This window comes from Acinonyx jubatus, chromosome B4, assembly GCF_027475565.1.
Source record: "Acinonyx jubatus isolate Ajub_Pintada_27869175 chromosome B4, VMU_Ajub_asm_v1.0, whole genome shotgun sequence".
Lineage (NCBI taxonomy): Eukaryota > Metazoa > Chordata > Mammalia > Carnivora > Felidae > Acinonyx > Acinonyx jubatus.
Window position 1 is genome coordinate 65,582,910 of NC_069387.1, and position 16,234 is coordinate 65,599,143.

General features: G+C 33.9%; 1 protein-coding gene across 13 annotated transcripts in view; it reads right to left on the bottom strand.

Annotated features, from left to right (window-relative positions):
• KIF21A (kinesin family member 21A) overlaps positions 1 to 16,234 on the bottom strand; it is a 148,760-nt gene that overhangs the window by 15,729 nt on the left and 116,797 nt on the right. For 4 of the 13 annotated variants that reach the window (XM_027035894.2, XM_027035892.2, XM_027035898.2 and 1 more), the window contains 8 exons: positions 14,188 to 14,248; positions 13,779 to 13,833; positions 10,867 to 11,081; positions 8,193 to 8,297; positions 6,670 to 6,798; positions 4,300 to 4,338; positions 3,603 to 3,617; positions 73 to 209 (listed from right to left, as the gene is read on the bottom strand). In XM_027035894.2, coding sequence (XP_026891695.1) covers positions 73 to 209; positions 3,603 to 3,617; positions 4,300 to 4,338; positions 6,670 to 6,798; positions 8,193 to 8,297; positions 10,867 to 11,081; positions 13,779 to 13,833; positions 14,188 to 14,248 — 756 coding nt within the window. Of the gene's footprint in view, positions 1 to 72; positions 215 to 3,602; positions 3,618 to 4,292; positions 4,339 to 6,669; positions 6,799 to 8,192; positions 8,298 to 10,866; positions 11,082 to 13,778; positions 13,834 to 14,187; positions 14,249 to 16,234 lie in introns of all 13 variants that reach the window. The other 9 variants (XM_027035897.2, XM_027035900.2, XM_027035904.2 and 6 more) reach the window with 6 other exon arrangements.

Here is a 16,234-nt window from a genome sequence, read left to right on the forward strand (position 1 = left end):
TAAGCCTGTTAAAATGTAATCTTTTTTTTTTCATCTGTTAAATATCCATCTGAAACAACCACTAGTAAGTACCTTTTGATCCAGTGAAGAGGAGATCATCAGTAGAATCCACACAGAGCACAGCTTTTGTGTGCCCTTCAGCTATGTGAATACACTGCAGTGGAGAAGCTCTGATTCCTTTTGAAGCAGGAAATGGGTTGATTATGCCCCTGATGTGGGGAAAAACAAGATTTACTTAAGTAGCTATATCATGAGACTAATTTTATTTTTCTCCTGACTTTAAGAAGCCTTTCTAATTAATAGGAAAACTCAGACTGCTCCTTTGTCTCTTTTTAAAGCAAAAGGACAGAGACAAAATGTGAAATAGTAACAGTAATGATGGAGTGCATCAACTAATGAGGCATCAGTCAGCAGCTGCCCTCTGCAAAGAGCAAAGCCTATGGCACACAGATCATCTTATCAACAAATTCTCTTCAAAGTTGAATGCAGTAATATTGGGAGCTGTTTGAGTAGAGTGAATTCTGACAAATAAAGTATAAATGATGGATAACTGGAAGTGCGACTCTGCTATGCTGAAATATGACTCTATGTCAAAAAGAACATTCTGGAGAAAGTATAACACATATCACCTAAAATACTGAAAAAAAATTTTCAAGTGAATTTGAAAAAAGATAGGAACGATCACATACACAGAAATTCTAAAGGGAGAATGGCTCAAAAATATAAAAAAAAAAAATAAAGAAAAAACTCTAATAGTCTCCAAGATTAAAAAAAGAAAAAAGAATGGGACTTTAAAAGAACAGTGAGGCTATTTAGGGAACTTTCTCATAAGTTTCATATTTCTGGAGTTTATGCTTTGTGCTATGCACTATGGAAATGCAAAGTTTATCAAAACACTGTCCCTATCCTAAAGGAGTTTAAGACAGGATCTGAATTGAAATAGTTGTATTGAGAAGACTAAAGATGAGAGTGAATTATAACATAATAAATATATAAATTGGATATATCTTTGCTCAGAGCAGGAAGAAAAATTATTATGTAGAAATGTGTCCATTATATAAAATAGATGGCATAATATCAGAACAAATAACAGGAATAAAATAAAACTGTTTCTTTCCACCTTCTCAATGAAAGAGAACAATCTTCAAGATGCAATGGGCAGAAATGATTAAGAAGAAATGTAAGCCCAAGATAAGTTAGAACTGACAATAGAGACTTATTCATTGAATTCAAGTATTTCTGTGTTTAAATCATTATATCACAGGGTTTTGGAAGGATACAACATTGTTGACACAAAAATCATTGTTGGTACACTAAGATCAATAAGGGGCACAAAACATGTAGGCCCCTTTTTCCAAAAAGCAGGGGAAAAAGTAGACTTCAAGAATTACAGATGGGTAAGACTTCTTGTTGAGTCTCACAAAGGGAAATACTGAACAAATCATTATAAACACTTAAAAATAAATGCTCATCAATAAGAGGTAACACTAATCTCATGGGGGAAGTTCTTTGTAGGGTTAATAGCAAATTAGAGAAATATCATATTCATAACACATGTTGACTCAAAAAAGGTCCATTACATTAAGCCTTTCAAATGATATCCTTGTGGACATGGTAGGTAAGAACAGAACAGTTGGAGTAAGGTAGTTCTATTGGTGGAGAGGCACACTTAAGGAGTCAATGTTCCTTTCAATTTCAAAGAAGTCTTCAATATCTAGTCAATATTTCTCTAGCACAGAAAACAGAGCTGGCATATATATTAAACTGATATATTAAAGAACTGGACACTGGTATGTATTGCCTAGGAAAATGACAAACAAAATTTATTTGCTTTAAGTACCCACTTAACACTAAAATAATCATTGGATACAATTTAAAGATAAAATTTAAGTAGAAGATAGAACAAAATGCTTCAAGTAGTAAAAGCCTTAATAGTAGCCTAGATCTAAAAAGCTAAAGAGGGCATTATGCTAAGTGAAATAAGAAAAAGATACATGCCATATTATCTCTCTTATACACGCAATCTTAAAAATATACATTAAAAAACCCAATCTCATAGATACAGAGAATAGATTGGTAATTGTAAGGGTGGGAAGTGGGAGGTAGGAGAAATGGTTGAATTGCTTTCTGGGTTTATTTCAGTTTAAATAAATTGAAATACACACACACACACACACACACACACACACACACACACTAATAGCCAAAGAGATTTTTTTAATAGAATATAAGATCAATGAATCAACAATTTATGGCTCTTCTATAAGCACTTTCAATAACGTGTTCAATAGAAGTAAATATTTCAGGAGAAAGAACATAATAGAGTTACTATATTCTGCTGAGGGATCTGGAAGGAGGTTGAGTTCTAGATGCTAGATTTTAAACACTGAAAAATTGGGACATTTTCAAAAATAGTAGAAGCAAAATGATCTGTAGACTACATCATATAAGGAGCAGATAATGAAACTAGACCTACTGAACTGATAGGAAAACATTCATTGGAGAGGATTCAATAGTAGGTTAAGGCACTGAATATTTAAAGAGCTGTCATATACACACAAAAAGAGATGTGCATGGATTAATTCAATTAATTAATTCCAGAAGATTAATTCTGGCGGAGCTTAAGAGGGCTGATGAATAGAAACATTAGGAGATAAATATAAGCTCAGGGCTAAAAGAAACAAACAAACTTTATTTTTAGAGTAGTTATTAATGATTTTGAAAAGTAGAAGTTGTTCATCGTCACTAGAAATGACACCAGGAATTGTTGCCACTGGATATGTAATTACAAAGTCCAATGTATTATTTGCATACATGTGTCAATTCTTGAAATTAATGCTCGGTAACCTGTTTGTAATTCTAAGAAGTTAACCAAATTAAAACTGAAACAGAAGCAAAACTTCCCCCAAAAGTCTGAATCTCCGTTTTGAAATCCTACTGATATGAGTTCATATCTATGAACTGAAGCCATCGAATTAGAATTATAGCTTCAAATATTCAAAAGGTTTGATCTAATGCACAGTCAGATGCTACTCTTACTTCTCAAACAAAATATGTATGTATGTATATTCCAATAAGCTGATTATAAAGAAGAAATCCATGTGACCAGCCTAAGGTATAAGACTCTGTCATGTCAAAGTTTGTAATATTACAAAAGTAAATATTTGCCTCCAGTGACTTATGTATGACACAATTTTGGAGGGTAAGATGCCTTTTTTCATTTTTATATGTTTTAATATCATTGATTTTTCAGACTTCTGAAGAAAAATAATCTCATAATTAAATACAGCATTTTACTAGATACTGAAAAATGCTCTCCAGTATTCACAATATTAGTACTAATATTTTGTAGAGATTACCTTATACCAAAGATAATAGAAAAATACAGAAATTGGAAACATACATCCATAGTATTTCTTTTAATATTAAAATTAATCTATTCACATTCTGAAATATAGAAATGAACTTTAAAATAGTTTAAGTTAAGGTTATATATTGCAAAGTTGTAAAACAACCTGAGTTGAAGGGGGAAAAAAGCTTATTCTTGTTCCATGCAAATCAGTAAAGTCTTGTAATAAATGAGATTAATTTCCTCTGCCTACCTTCTGGAGGATCTACTGATGATCAGCAAAATGGCCATAAACAGGAGAAACAAGTGCAAAAAGAGAGGAGACAAAATGATAAGTGGAAAGAGGAAATGATAGAAACAGAGAAATTAAGGATCCAAAAAGAAAAAAAAACCCACAACATGAAAAATTCAACATTGTTATCTTTAAAACAGCATCTATCAGTAAAAATATATTTGTTATTTTAGAAAAGCTCCTTTAGTTTCTATTTCTTTTTATATTTTATGTATCATAGTATCTTTTGTGCCCCCCTTGCATATCTTTTTTTCTTCATCACAAAGCTTTCCATAAACTTTTTACTTATTAAGCCAATAACAACAACAAAAATACCTTATTTACCTCCCACACTTTGAAAGACTGAAACATTTAATCACTGAGGAGCAATGATATCAATATTCATAGAACTTAAATTATTGCAAATAAAAGATTTAGATTATAGACAGAGAACAAGCATCACAACTTTCTGTGCTATTATACAAAAAAAGTTTGCCAGTTCTTGGTCTAAAAGGGATGACAAAAATATATTAAAATTAATATGTTTAAAAATATTAGTATGTTTATACGGTTTACAACTGGTTATGCATACAAAAGTGAGATATGCTTATAGTTTCTCAGAAGGCATTTTAGAATACCAATGAAATGCCAGAATGTAGGAAAGACAGAAAGAAAGTACCTGTGTACCTCCGACAGAGAGGAGTCACTTTCATCAGACCTACAGTGAAAGAGTTAGAATTATGAGGAAAAAGAACACAGATGTCAACAGGTAAAGACACTGGGACTGAACTGAAAACTGACAGTATGAATAATAGGAATATAGCAAACATTTCCTTTATTGTGAATGTCCCACTTTTCTATTTGCACTGGATATCTGCAAATATACAGCTGTATCTGGCAATATATTTGATTCTTATGTTTTCTACTAAGACTTTGGGTGGGATAAAAACTTTCTATTACTAATCCACAGAAAACCTATTATTCCTCACTTCTAAAATTAATGCCCCGAAGAGGAACAATATCAAGTAAGTAAAATACATCACTTTAAGATTCTTTCTATTTAATTTGATTAGTACTAGAACATTTTTCCCATTTAAACAGCTATTAATGAATTTTTATCCATCTTGATAATTACTTTGGATTTAGATTCTAATGTGGAAACTGCACAAATGCATTTTATGTTTATATGGAAAGCAAACTACCCAGAATTCAATAACCTTTGATTTTGACTTATCTCAAAAACAGTTTCCTAATGAGGGAGTCCCTTAGTAATATGAGACTTTAGTGAGATTTTAAAAATAGGTGAGCTACTACTGTCAGCATACCCTGAAACCTCCACGACTGACAGTAAGTTGGGTTCTTATAAGAACCTATTGAAGAGTGCCTGGGTGGCTCAGTCAGTTGAGTGCCCAACTCTCGATTTTAGCTTAGGTAATTATCTTATGGTTCATGGCAATGAGCCACACATTGGGCTCCACACTGACAGCAAGGAGCCTGCTTGGGATTCTCTCTTTCCCTCTCTCCCTCTGTCCCTCCCCTGTCCATCCTCTCTCTCTCTCTCTCTCTCTCTCTCTCTCTCTCTCTCTCTCTCAAAATAAATAAATTTTTAAAAAAAGAAAAAGAAAATCTACTCAGTTTGTTTATTAGGCTTGGGGAAAAGAACAGAGTGAATACTGACATGGAACATAACCAAAAACTATCTATGGGATCTACTTCCAGCTGGTGAAATATGCTAGCCTCAAAAAGAAAGTGATTCAAAGGTAGGTGAGTCTTTGAAAGTGTAGTCACTTATTCTGAGTTTTAGCTTATAGAGATGACAACAGCGTCAAATTACTGGTAGCTTATAAAATATTTCAGTAGAAAATATAAAACTATGACTAGATTGTCAAAATTATCAAAATACTGACCAAATTTTATGACTGTGAATGTACAGACAAAATTTAGTAAACCTTCATATCACTAGTGAAAATGGACTTCCCGAAGGCATTCTTAACGTTCTTCTATTCTTTTCTCAATTAAATGGAAGGTATGACTTAACAATGTTAGAGAATTTTTTCAATAACATGAAATATTTATCTATCTAGATCACTTTAAAGGGTAGATCATCTACTGATTAAACTATATTAAAATCTAACTTTAAAAACTTTGTCCATACATTAAGCAGATTAAAAATTCTTTCAAAATGTGTGCTTCTCTAAGTCTACAGAGACATCTGGCATGTTCTGAACATGCCAGACAGATCTTAAATAGCATCCTACAAATCTCAGAAATTGTTGATCTACACAGGGAGATTACAGCATTGAAAACAACAGGGGTGGGAGACTGGATATGAAGTGCATACATCCACTATGCTACCATTCAAAATCAAAGCAGATAAGTCAGAGTTAATAAATATTTTATGGCAGGACTGTTAGTATGAATTCTTGCAAGAGAGATTCTGGCTCGATGTGGGAATACTTTCTCACTTCAAATTTAATGCAAATTATAATTTTCATAGGCCTCCAACTTCTCTTCCTCCACAATCCACCTCAGTCCTAACCCCCTCCACCCAAATACGAGCTGTCTTTATTTTATTTTATTACTGACTTTTTGTGGTGGATTTGTGTCAAACCACCAAATGCTAACAACATTTTACACATATAACAATGGACTTTGTAAGCTGTTATATGCACTGAAGGTAAAATAAGTTGCCTCTTTTCAACTCAGGCTATCTGGACTAGAGGCTTTTAGTATCCCAACAAATTTAAACTTAGAGTGGTCTCAAAGATATTTGAATTCTAATTTACATAGAAATGAAAAGGCAAGACAAGTGCTGAAAGTTTAGCAATGCAAATCTACAACAGGGAAAAATGTTCAGCAGGAAATTAATTTTCTCTAATCTTTTCTATATTGTTCATTTCCTGTTGGAAAAACACATCAAATATGGCCAGAGTTCACAAGTCAGACTTCATCTCCCACACAAAGAGATGGCTAAATGTGTTCTGCAGACTCTATTGAAAGGTTCAGACTACGGTAATAAATAGAGGGGCTCTTTTCCATAAAGACTTACTTATCCTGCTGAACTGATGTGTTTCCCTGAGAAACAGTAAGACGGTTAAAAACATTCAGTTCATTACGGGGCCGGCTTGGTGGGGAAGAAGGAGGTGAAAGACTAGCCTCTGAGGTTCCAGAATCTGAGCTACAAGAAAAAAAGAACATTAAATAGGTGGTTTTAATCAGTTATGATTTGTTAGGAATGTTATAAGAAACATGCTTTTTTAAAAAAAGCTTTTCATTAGAGAATTTCTTCTTCCTCTCCTCCTTTTTTGTAAGATAAAATACACTCTGAACAATTTAATTTAAAAAAAAAAAAACAAAAAAACTTTTCCACTGGATTTTGTTACATTGCCCACAAGATGGCACTAAGGAAAAACTTGTCTGCTGAAATCTACAGTCAATACAAATAAAGCAAGCCAAATTTAAAATTACAGTTTTAGAGTTAAAACCAAATTACTCACTTTACAGATGAATACAGGGGAAAGAGAGCCAGAGTGTTTAAAACTGATTTGCCTTTTCCAAGATTTACTCACTTTTATTTTTACATTACTTTATCTGCTCCATCCACCATCTCCCAAATATCCCTGAGACATTCAATCCAGTAGAAATAGGAAAATTACAACTTTAAGTACAGGAAGCAAGGATGATTAGAAGGAGAATGTCCACGACATTCAAGTCAGCTAATCCAGTGGTCAAAGTAGAGTGTGCATGTTGGCACAGGAGAGAGGATGGTATAAGATTGTCCACTTGGGTACAGAAAATATATAAAAACTACTTTTTATGTTTACTTACATGTTAAAGAAATTAGCTTTACTAATATTTAAATGGAGACTGGCACCAAAACTCTCCCTCCCTCAAGGCCATGTCAGGGATCTACCTGTCACATGTAGCACCTTAGGTGACCTGAGGGAGGAGTGGGTGTGCCACAGGGGAGAGAGGTTTCAGTGGCTCTCATCCATTCACTCAGCTTCATGTTGTGACATTGCAATTTATAAATGCCCATTTAAGTGGATCATCAGATTATACTATGCACTGTTAAGTAAATTAACCCTCACAAAACACACAAAGAGCTTTTAAGAGATTTCAGAAAAAAAAAATTAAATGCAAAAGAACAGCAAGAAAATGGTACAACTAACACACCCTATGATGAACACTAGTTTCCTGTCAGCTATTTTACAGAGGTAAAGTCAATGTCAGTTTTATCAGTTAAAATCAATTTCAAATCTTCTAGAAGACTATCTGAAATATAGATTCACTAAACTTCATCTCAAGTGTACATGAACTTTTTACAATGATATGCTCAAATAACTGGAAAATAAATAAGAGTACATGATTAGGGACAAGTGTTCAAATATGTTTACAGGTATGTGTGTGACCAAGAAACACTGAGCCAAACCAACAGGTGACTTGATCGTCTTGATTAGTCAAATCAGTCACAACCACAGATCTAGCCTGCATGTGGAAAATAATTTCACTATTGTCCTTTAGCATCTAAGTGCACCAGAGATTTTATGTAATCTAGTATAAGTAACTTACTGTTTTTGTTCCTTGGCCTTTGATTTTTCTTTTTCGTATGCTTTTCTCCTGGTTATAGGGGAAGGCTCTGGTAGTTTTTTTTCTGATAGAGATGACTGTTTGGAACTAAAATAGAAAAAGCCTCTTTTAATCATCAAACTTTATTAAATATATACATACAAGTTTGTTTGGCAGAGTTTCAACCTAAAATTTTTAATATATCAATAACTGCAACTTGAGAAAGAGTATTACCCAGGAACAAAAAAACAAAACTATGATAGGAATATATTACATGGGCAATTTTAGTTGATGGAAGCTTGACACCTGTATATTTAACTTTTAAATTGGCAATCTTATTAAATATATGCAAACCTATTATCTTTGAATGTAAATATCAATGCTATACTGCCAAATGGCCAAAATCAATAACTGATTTTAAACATAAATGATTAGGTTGATTATAATTGTTACAGTTGGGAAAAAATTGTCTTTATAATCTTATAAGAACACAAAATATTAGAATATCAAAATATGAGAAACAGTGAGATTTAATGAAATAATACTTAGGCACAGTCAAAAACAGTACTACCAGTAATCATACACACACACAAATCATACACACACACAAATGACACACAATAATTTTACCTAATATTTAGGTACTAGTAGCTATATAAATTTTAGTAACAAAAACATTCTTATCATAAATTTTAAATGTTGAATAGTGGCTATATAATTAACAATTTAAGACTATTATTTTTGTGTATGTGATAATACATTCTGATTAAAAAATGAATTTTTATTATTGTTGACTAGTTATATCAATAAGAAGAAAACACTATGGAATTAGAATGTACAATTACCAGAATGGTAAAACTAAATATTTAAATTTCATGTCCCTGACTTCTGACCACAAGAAATCACATTTCAAAAATCCTTCATCAGTTAAATCATAAGGGCCACTTAAGTAAATTATTTTACATCAAGCAATTAAAGTCATGCAGTAATGACATTAAGAGTTACCACACCGAGAATGTCTTAAATTTGAACAGAATTACACAAGTGTCTGAATTTATGAAAACTTGAGAACAAATCATGTGAAGAGACACAGTCCAAAATATATATTCTACAACCTGTAATAAAGGATACACTTAAAAAATGAAAAAAATAAAGGGGTGGGGGGAGGGCAAAAAGAAGGTATTACCTGAATCTGGATTCCAGGCCATAGATTAAGTCTTGAAGTTCCAAAAGTCTCTACTCAATCTATTCTTAAAATCTGTTCTGTTTATATCATTACCTTCACCAAAAGCATTTCTTTAACAGTCATCTTATCAAAAAAGCACTGAAGCCATAAGCTATACTGGTTAGCAATCTCTATCAGCAAATCCAATAGTTAATTACACAGGCCACATCAAGCACATGCAAGAAAGTTGTCATCATTAAAATTACATTTGGATCTAAAGGTAGCAGATGGGCTTACTCAATGGAAGATGGCAGAAATATCTTCATAAAATGAAGGAAGTTAAAAAAAGGTAACAAAACAAAAAAGGAAATTATGGGAAACAGATATTCAAAGGGGGAAAGTTTGTTATATTTTATTATTTGCAGAGTCATGTAATGTGTGCCATTTTTTTTGGCAATATTCCTCAATGCAGTAATGCGTTCATTCCATAAATCATTTGGTAGATCATATGTGAGGATTACGGCAAAAAAATATCATTATAACTCTTTACCAGGGGCACCTGGGTGACTCAGTCGGTTAAGCATCCGACTCTTGATTTCAGCTCAGGTCATGATCTCACAGTTCATGAGTTTGAGCCCACATCAGGCTCTGTGCTGATGGAGCAGAGCCGGCTTGGGATTCTCTCAGTCCTTCTCTCTCTGCCCCTCCCCTGCTTGTGCTCTCTTTCTTTCTCTCAAAATAAATAAACATTAAAAAAAAAAAAAACTTTACTGGTGAATGATCTAATTTTAATATAACTGTCCAAACACACATACACACATAGCATACATACACATACTAGCCTGAGTTGGGAAATCTTCATCCTCAGGACAATAGTTGTTTTGAATAGAATGTTCATATTACATAAATGGGAAAGAGAGTATTACCTCCTTTAAAGCTTTAACAATACAAAAAAAAAAATATTTTGTGCATACACTCATCCCAGACATGCAATGGCAAGTACTTCAAGGCAAAAAATTAGGAAGCCTTAAAATTATTGTTTGTGATTGATATTTCTTTTTCCTTATAGGGTTAGCAAAGGTTTGCTATCCTGACCAGACTCTTAGAACGAAAAATCATGTTCATTTAAAGCAAATAAAAGATGTTTTAAAGCTTCTGTTTTGTATGATGGTTTTATAGATATAACTACCTGATTTAAGTGTTCCTAAAAAATTTTGTCTATAATCCATAACTCAGCCTTTATGAAAATTATAATCCTGAAGAATGACCCTAAAACTTAGAAACAAGCAATAGAATTGAACAAAGAACATCTCATCTTAAATGATTTCAAATGTCAAAAAAATTAGGGGAGATAACACCTAACAGAAATTCCTTTGAAAACCGGAGATCTTATTTACGGAATTTTAAAAAAATAGAAATAAGAAATTAGCAACATGCATATAAAAAATTTTTAAAAAGAAAGAAAAAGAAAAGCCAAAGAAAAGGAAGTTAGTGTAGCTGGGCCAGACTTACATGCTGCCTATCTTAGAAGGGAAGCCAGATGGGGGAGGGAGCTCTTTTTCCCTAGCAGAAGTACCACTTGTCTCTGTATTCATTCCAATCTCTTGCCCTTCTGCAACAGGTGTAAGAGCGCCAGGCAAGGAGGCATCTCCTGTACTAGTGTCTGAGGCTAGTTCACTGCTATCTGCATACAGCAATTCCATTTGAGTGGTGGTTCTCCTTCGGGCCTAGTCAGAGAATGGAAGGAAAAGCAATCAGAAGCAAACTTTTGCAGAGATGATTAGGGAATAGAGATTTAATATTAGTTTGAAATAGGTAAAAATATTTAGCGTGTCATTTCCTAGCAAGTGTCAAACATAGCATGTAAGATAGTGACAAGCCAGAGCTATAGCTATATAAGACCTTTAAAGGCCATAATAATAGCCAATATTTATATAATACTTATTGTATGCCAGGCAATGTTCGAACACTTAATTACATTAGCATGTACTATCATTATCCCAATTCACCAATGAGGAGACTAACACAGAGAGACGCTAAGTAATTTACCCAAAGTCACACAACTAGTAAGTGGCAAAGCCAGATTCAAAAACAAACAACTTGCCACCAATATGACTATGTTACCCTGCCACTCATGGCCACCTCCCTCAACATAAAATTTTTTTAAAAAAGAAAGAAGAAATTAAACCGAAAGTTAACTGCAGGGAAGCTCAACTAAATTCTGATTTACCCCATGCTCAGATGCTCATTTAATATCACTTTCAGTTTTAAATTTTATTTTAATATCAATTTTTTAAATCTGCTTCTCAGTTTTTGTGACCCCATTCTCCTGATGCATTAGCTGTGAAACCTGCCTGCTGGATAATTCAACACGAGCCTACACGAGCTTTAGTAGCACAGTTAGGCAAGTGAAGGTTATTTTCCTAGAATCTAAATTCACTATACAAATTCCTTTCCTTACTCTTGAAAATGAACTGACTACCCTGTTGTTGTTCAGTTGTTATTATCACTAAGGTATTAATGGATAATCAAGGTGTTTACCAGATTATAAGCCTCTAAAGAGCACACACCCTGTTTTATTCATCTTTATTTCCCCTGTACATAGCATAGTGCTAGTACATACCTATTTAACGTATACAGTTAACTTTACTTTTTCAATGATGAAAATAAATGAGAGGCGCTTGGGTGGAACAGTCAGTTAAGCGACGGACTCTTGATTTTGGCTCAGGTCATGATCTCACGGTTCATGAGTTTGAGCCTTGCATCTAGTTTCAGGCTGACAGCACGGAGCCTGCTTGGGATCCTCTCTCTCCCTCTCTCTCTGCCCCTCCCCTGCTCGTGCAAGCACGCTCATACTCACTCTCTCTCTCTCTCTCTCTCTCTCTCTGTCAAAATAAATAAATAAATTTAAAAAAGAAAGAAACAGAAATGATATGAGATCCTTTCAGGCATCTTTGAATGAAGTTCAAAAGGAGTAGTAAGTAGCACCTCAGAAAATTTTTGGAAAAAGAAAACTCTCCGGCCAGTTTTTTACACTCTCAGTTCTCTTCACTGCCAACAGCCCAAGGTAGGGAGGAATCCTTTTCTTAGGAATTCCAAACTGTAGCGGTTCCTTCAGCAGATAATGTTTAGAGCACCACTTTACACCTCTCTCTGGTGTCCCAGAAGGGCATGAATATCTAGGCTTTCACAGGGCCTGAAAGACATTCAGGACCTTAAGAGATTTTCACCTCTACCTAAGACTGGATCCAAACCATACCGGAATGTTTTCTTTGAGTGTGGGAGTAACTTCTGCTTAGTCACTTAGAATAATAAAATAAAACCATATGTTACCAAGCTCAAGGATCATACATACAGCCTGGAGATGTTTTTTTGATTGGCTTGACCAGTGTTTTAATGATCAGGAAATGCTACATAAAAATCTGTATTTAAGGCTTCTTTAGGAAAAAATAGAAGATCTAGTTGTCTTAGGCCTATAATCCTCATGGCAAAAATGAGCAAGACTTGAGTGGTGGTTATTTGCTTAGGTGAGGCATGTCCTCGTCAGGCAATCACAATGACCCCTACTCATTACATCCAGCCAAATTATTCATTTGCATTACCTGACTATTCACTATGGGCCTTAACTCTGTCTTACCCATTTGCACAGTGTTAATTCTTTCAGGTCCTGATTCTTTCCATCCATGTAACAAATATTTACTAAGGACTACAAGAATTCTTTGTTTTTAAACATCTTAAGATGGTTAGTTAATTCATCTAGTATCAAATGCTACCAACACTGAATATGAAACATACCAAATATCTTACACATTTAACAGCATGTGGCATTGATATTTTTTTAAATTATACAAATATGCATTATAGTCTCATTAGTTTTTAATACAACTAATTAATGATTAAGAGTTGGCTTATTATTCAAACCACCTCAGGATACTACTTTAACAAAATATATGTGATACACTGAAGAAGATACTAAATGTTAAAATTTCAAAAACCTCCTGCCAATTAACAAATTTTGCAAATTTATGCTGTATGCCACCACAGGGTCTACAATCTCCTTTATAATTATTAGGAAACTTAGGTGACCTTAATAAATTACCACATAACTTCCTTAATGAGTAATGAAACTTTTAGGAAAAACCTAGAAGAAAATAAGAATTGGTCTCCATAATCATAGCTTCTCCAGTGGAAGAAGTGCAATAATACGGTAAAGCACAAGTTCCACAAAGGAGAAAGATTTTGACATAATGTTTGTTTCAAAGGAGAATATGGTAATTACAGAACTAAAGTTGTTATACATGGAAGCGATGGTAAAAGCATGCCAACTTGCTAACCTTCTTAAGGGTCTGAGGCCTATGTGTTTATTAGTGATAACAGAAAACTGTGGGGAAGGATGCTTACCTGTTATTTTCAATTCTCCTTACCTTGCTTTTAGGTTTCACTTCACCACAAAGTTTCATAAGGTCTGAAGATAGTGTGCTAGATGCAAATAAATAATTAACCACGGGTTAAAAGGGGACTTATAGAAAACGCTGTCTTCTATGTTCTTAACTATAGAAAACATCTTATAGGTCTACAGGGCAAAAAAGACAATATTTAAAATCAAAATGAATTACAAAATTATTCATTTTCTTTCCTTAAATATCCCGGTATTTTTGTGGTGGTTAAGTATGACTTAGTTTGGTTTCCATAATACTATTTCTAGTGCTATTCACTTAGCCATAAAATTCAAAATTATTTGTTTTATGGTAATTGATTGAAGCAACAAGATAAAAGTATTTAAAAAATTACAGAAACAAATAAAATCTATTAAGTTTCTAAAGGCTCTCCTACCTTCCTTCTGATCCTGGGCTGTTCAAAGGTGCATCCTCATCAGTACTATCCTCTACATTTTCTAAAAAAAAAATGTCCAAAATCTAAGTATTATCCACATGTCACAATTTGAGTGACTGCAATCCCCATGCTATAATAAATATCAACATCTCAATATGGGCACTTTGGTTTTCGTAACTGAGTCCAAATAGAAATGTAGAAAGATACTTCTAAGAAACCCCTTTGATTATGAGTCCTAAAATGAGAAAAAGGGTCCAAAATAGAAAAACCACAAGTTTGAATCATAAAATATAGAAGAACAACATTCACAGGATGGAGATGAGATCATGTGTTTATCAGAGTATGTATATATTTTTCAGAGTATGTATTTATCCCATGCTATCCAAACATATGAAAACCCACAGAGTAAAATACAAGAGAGAGTAAATGTTGCATGAGATCCCTTTAATGTACTAAGCCAACTTCAAAAACTATATAGGGGTAGACATACTTGCTATATTTTAATATGTCAATTTACTTAAATATTTTCCTTTATTTTTATTTTTGTTTTCAAGCGGAGAGTAAGAGAGTGGGTGTGTGTGTGTGTGTGTGTGTGTGCGCGCGCATGTGTGAAGGTATTCAGAAGTCACACATCAGCATGCAGCTCATTCACATGTACATAAAAGACAAAAACAATAGGTTCACATGCAACAGTTTTGTAAATAAATACAAGTAAATCACCACTATTTCAGAACTGTAACAGACTAGTAAAAAAGAGAAGAAAAAGCAAACAAGTAAAACTAGTAGGAAGTCAATAAATCAAACAGCCACTGAAAGTAAACTATTTAAAATGTCAGTGAGCCCCTAACATAGGTGCAGGTTTTTAAAATATACACATTTTATTATAAAATCATTCTACAAAAGCAGACATATTATAAATAACATATATTAATCAAAAATATATATGATTTATCCCCTTTTAACTTGTAATTTTGTGCATGTGGACTGTGGACAACTAATTCCTTTCTCTGATGTTCCCTTTCTTCCTCACTGTTTAGCAGATACTTTGATAGAAATTCAGTAATACTTGATACGTGATAGTATTATCTAAAGTGGAGCCCATCTAGGACCCGTAAAAGGGAATTTACTTTCTGAAGTGAAGATCATGGTGGTCTTGAAGGCAATGTGTACCTCAAAGCCTACCACTAGAGGGAGGCTCAAGGACTTGCTTCACAGACGTGATAATTGCGTGTTAAGGTGACTGCATTAGTTGATAATATAGAACATGAGGTTATAAAGAAATGACAAACCTAATCTTTATTTTCCCATGCATAAAGGCTGGCTAAGATTTGCCAGTGTTTTTCTTGTAGAAACCAGTTAGTATGAGACCAGTTAGTATGTTAAACATCATATGAGTGCTTAGTAAAAACTTAGCTCCTGCTTATGCATGTATGACTTATTTAGAGATAATTATGGTTTGACATGACCAACCTGGCCAGAGGATAGAGGCCCCCACCAGGAAAGTCACCAGATCAGACTCCTCTGCTGGACTGAGCTTAGTCTGAGCACTATGGTCATCTGGGCAATAGAACAAACTATCACCTCACTGTTGTACTCATAACTCTGAGAATACACATCCAGCCCACTACTAGCTTCTTTTCTCAATGCCAGAAAGGTAAAGCTAAAGGCAGAGACTTGCAACTTCCGAATGCCTTGAAGTTCATCTGTACCAGTGTAAAGTTGAGCAGTGTCACATCACTGGAAGTAAACCAGGTATTTTCAAGTCTTTTTTTTTTTTCAGTTATTAGAAGTTATAAAAAAAAAAAAAAAATAGTGTATAGAAAAGAGTTAACATAGCAGCCCAAACACTACTATCCTTAGAATGGCCTGCTTACAAAGTTGGACTTTGTCTGGCATCTGGAAACTTGATTCTCAGAGCATCCCCAGTCACTAGTTAGCTACCGAAGGTACTTACTGTACCTATGTTGTTTGCACAAACAATATGGCTTATGCTAAACTTCTGCTTTCCTTCTGGGAGTCCTGAATCCCAGACAGATGGAACCTATGT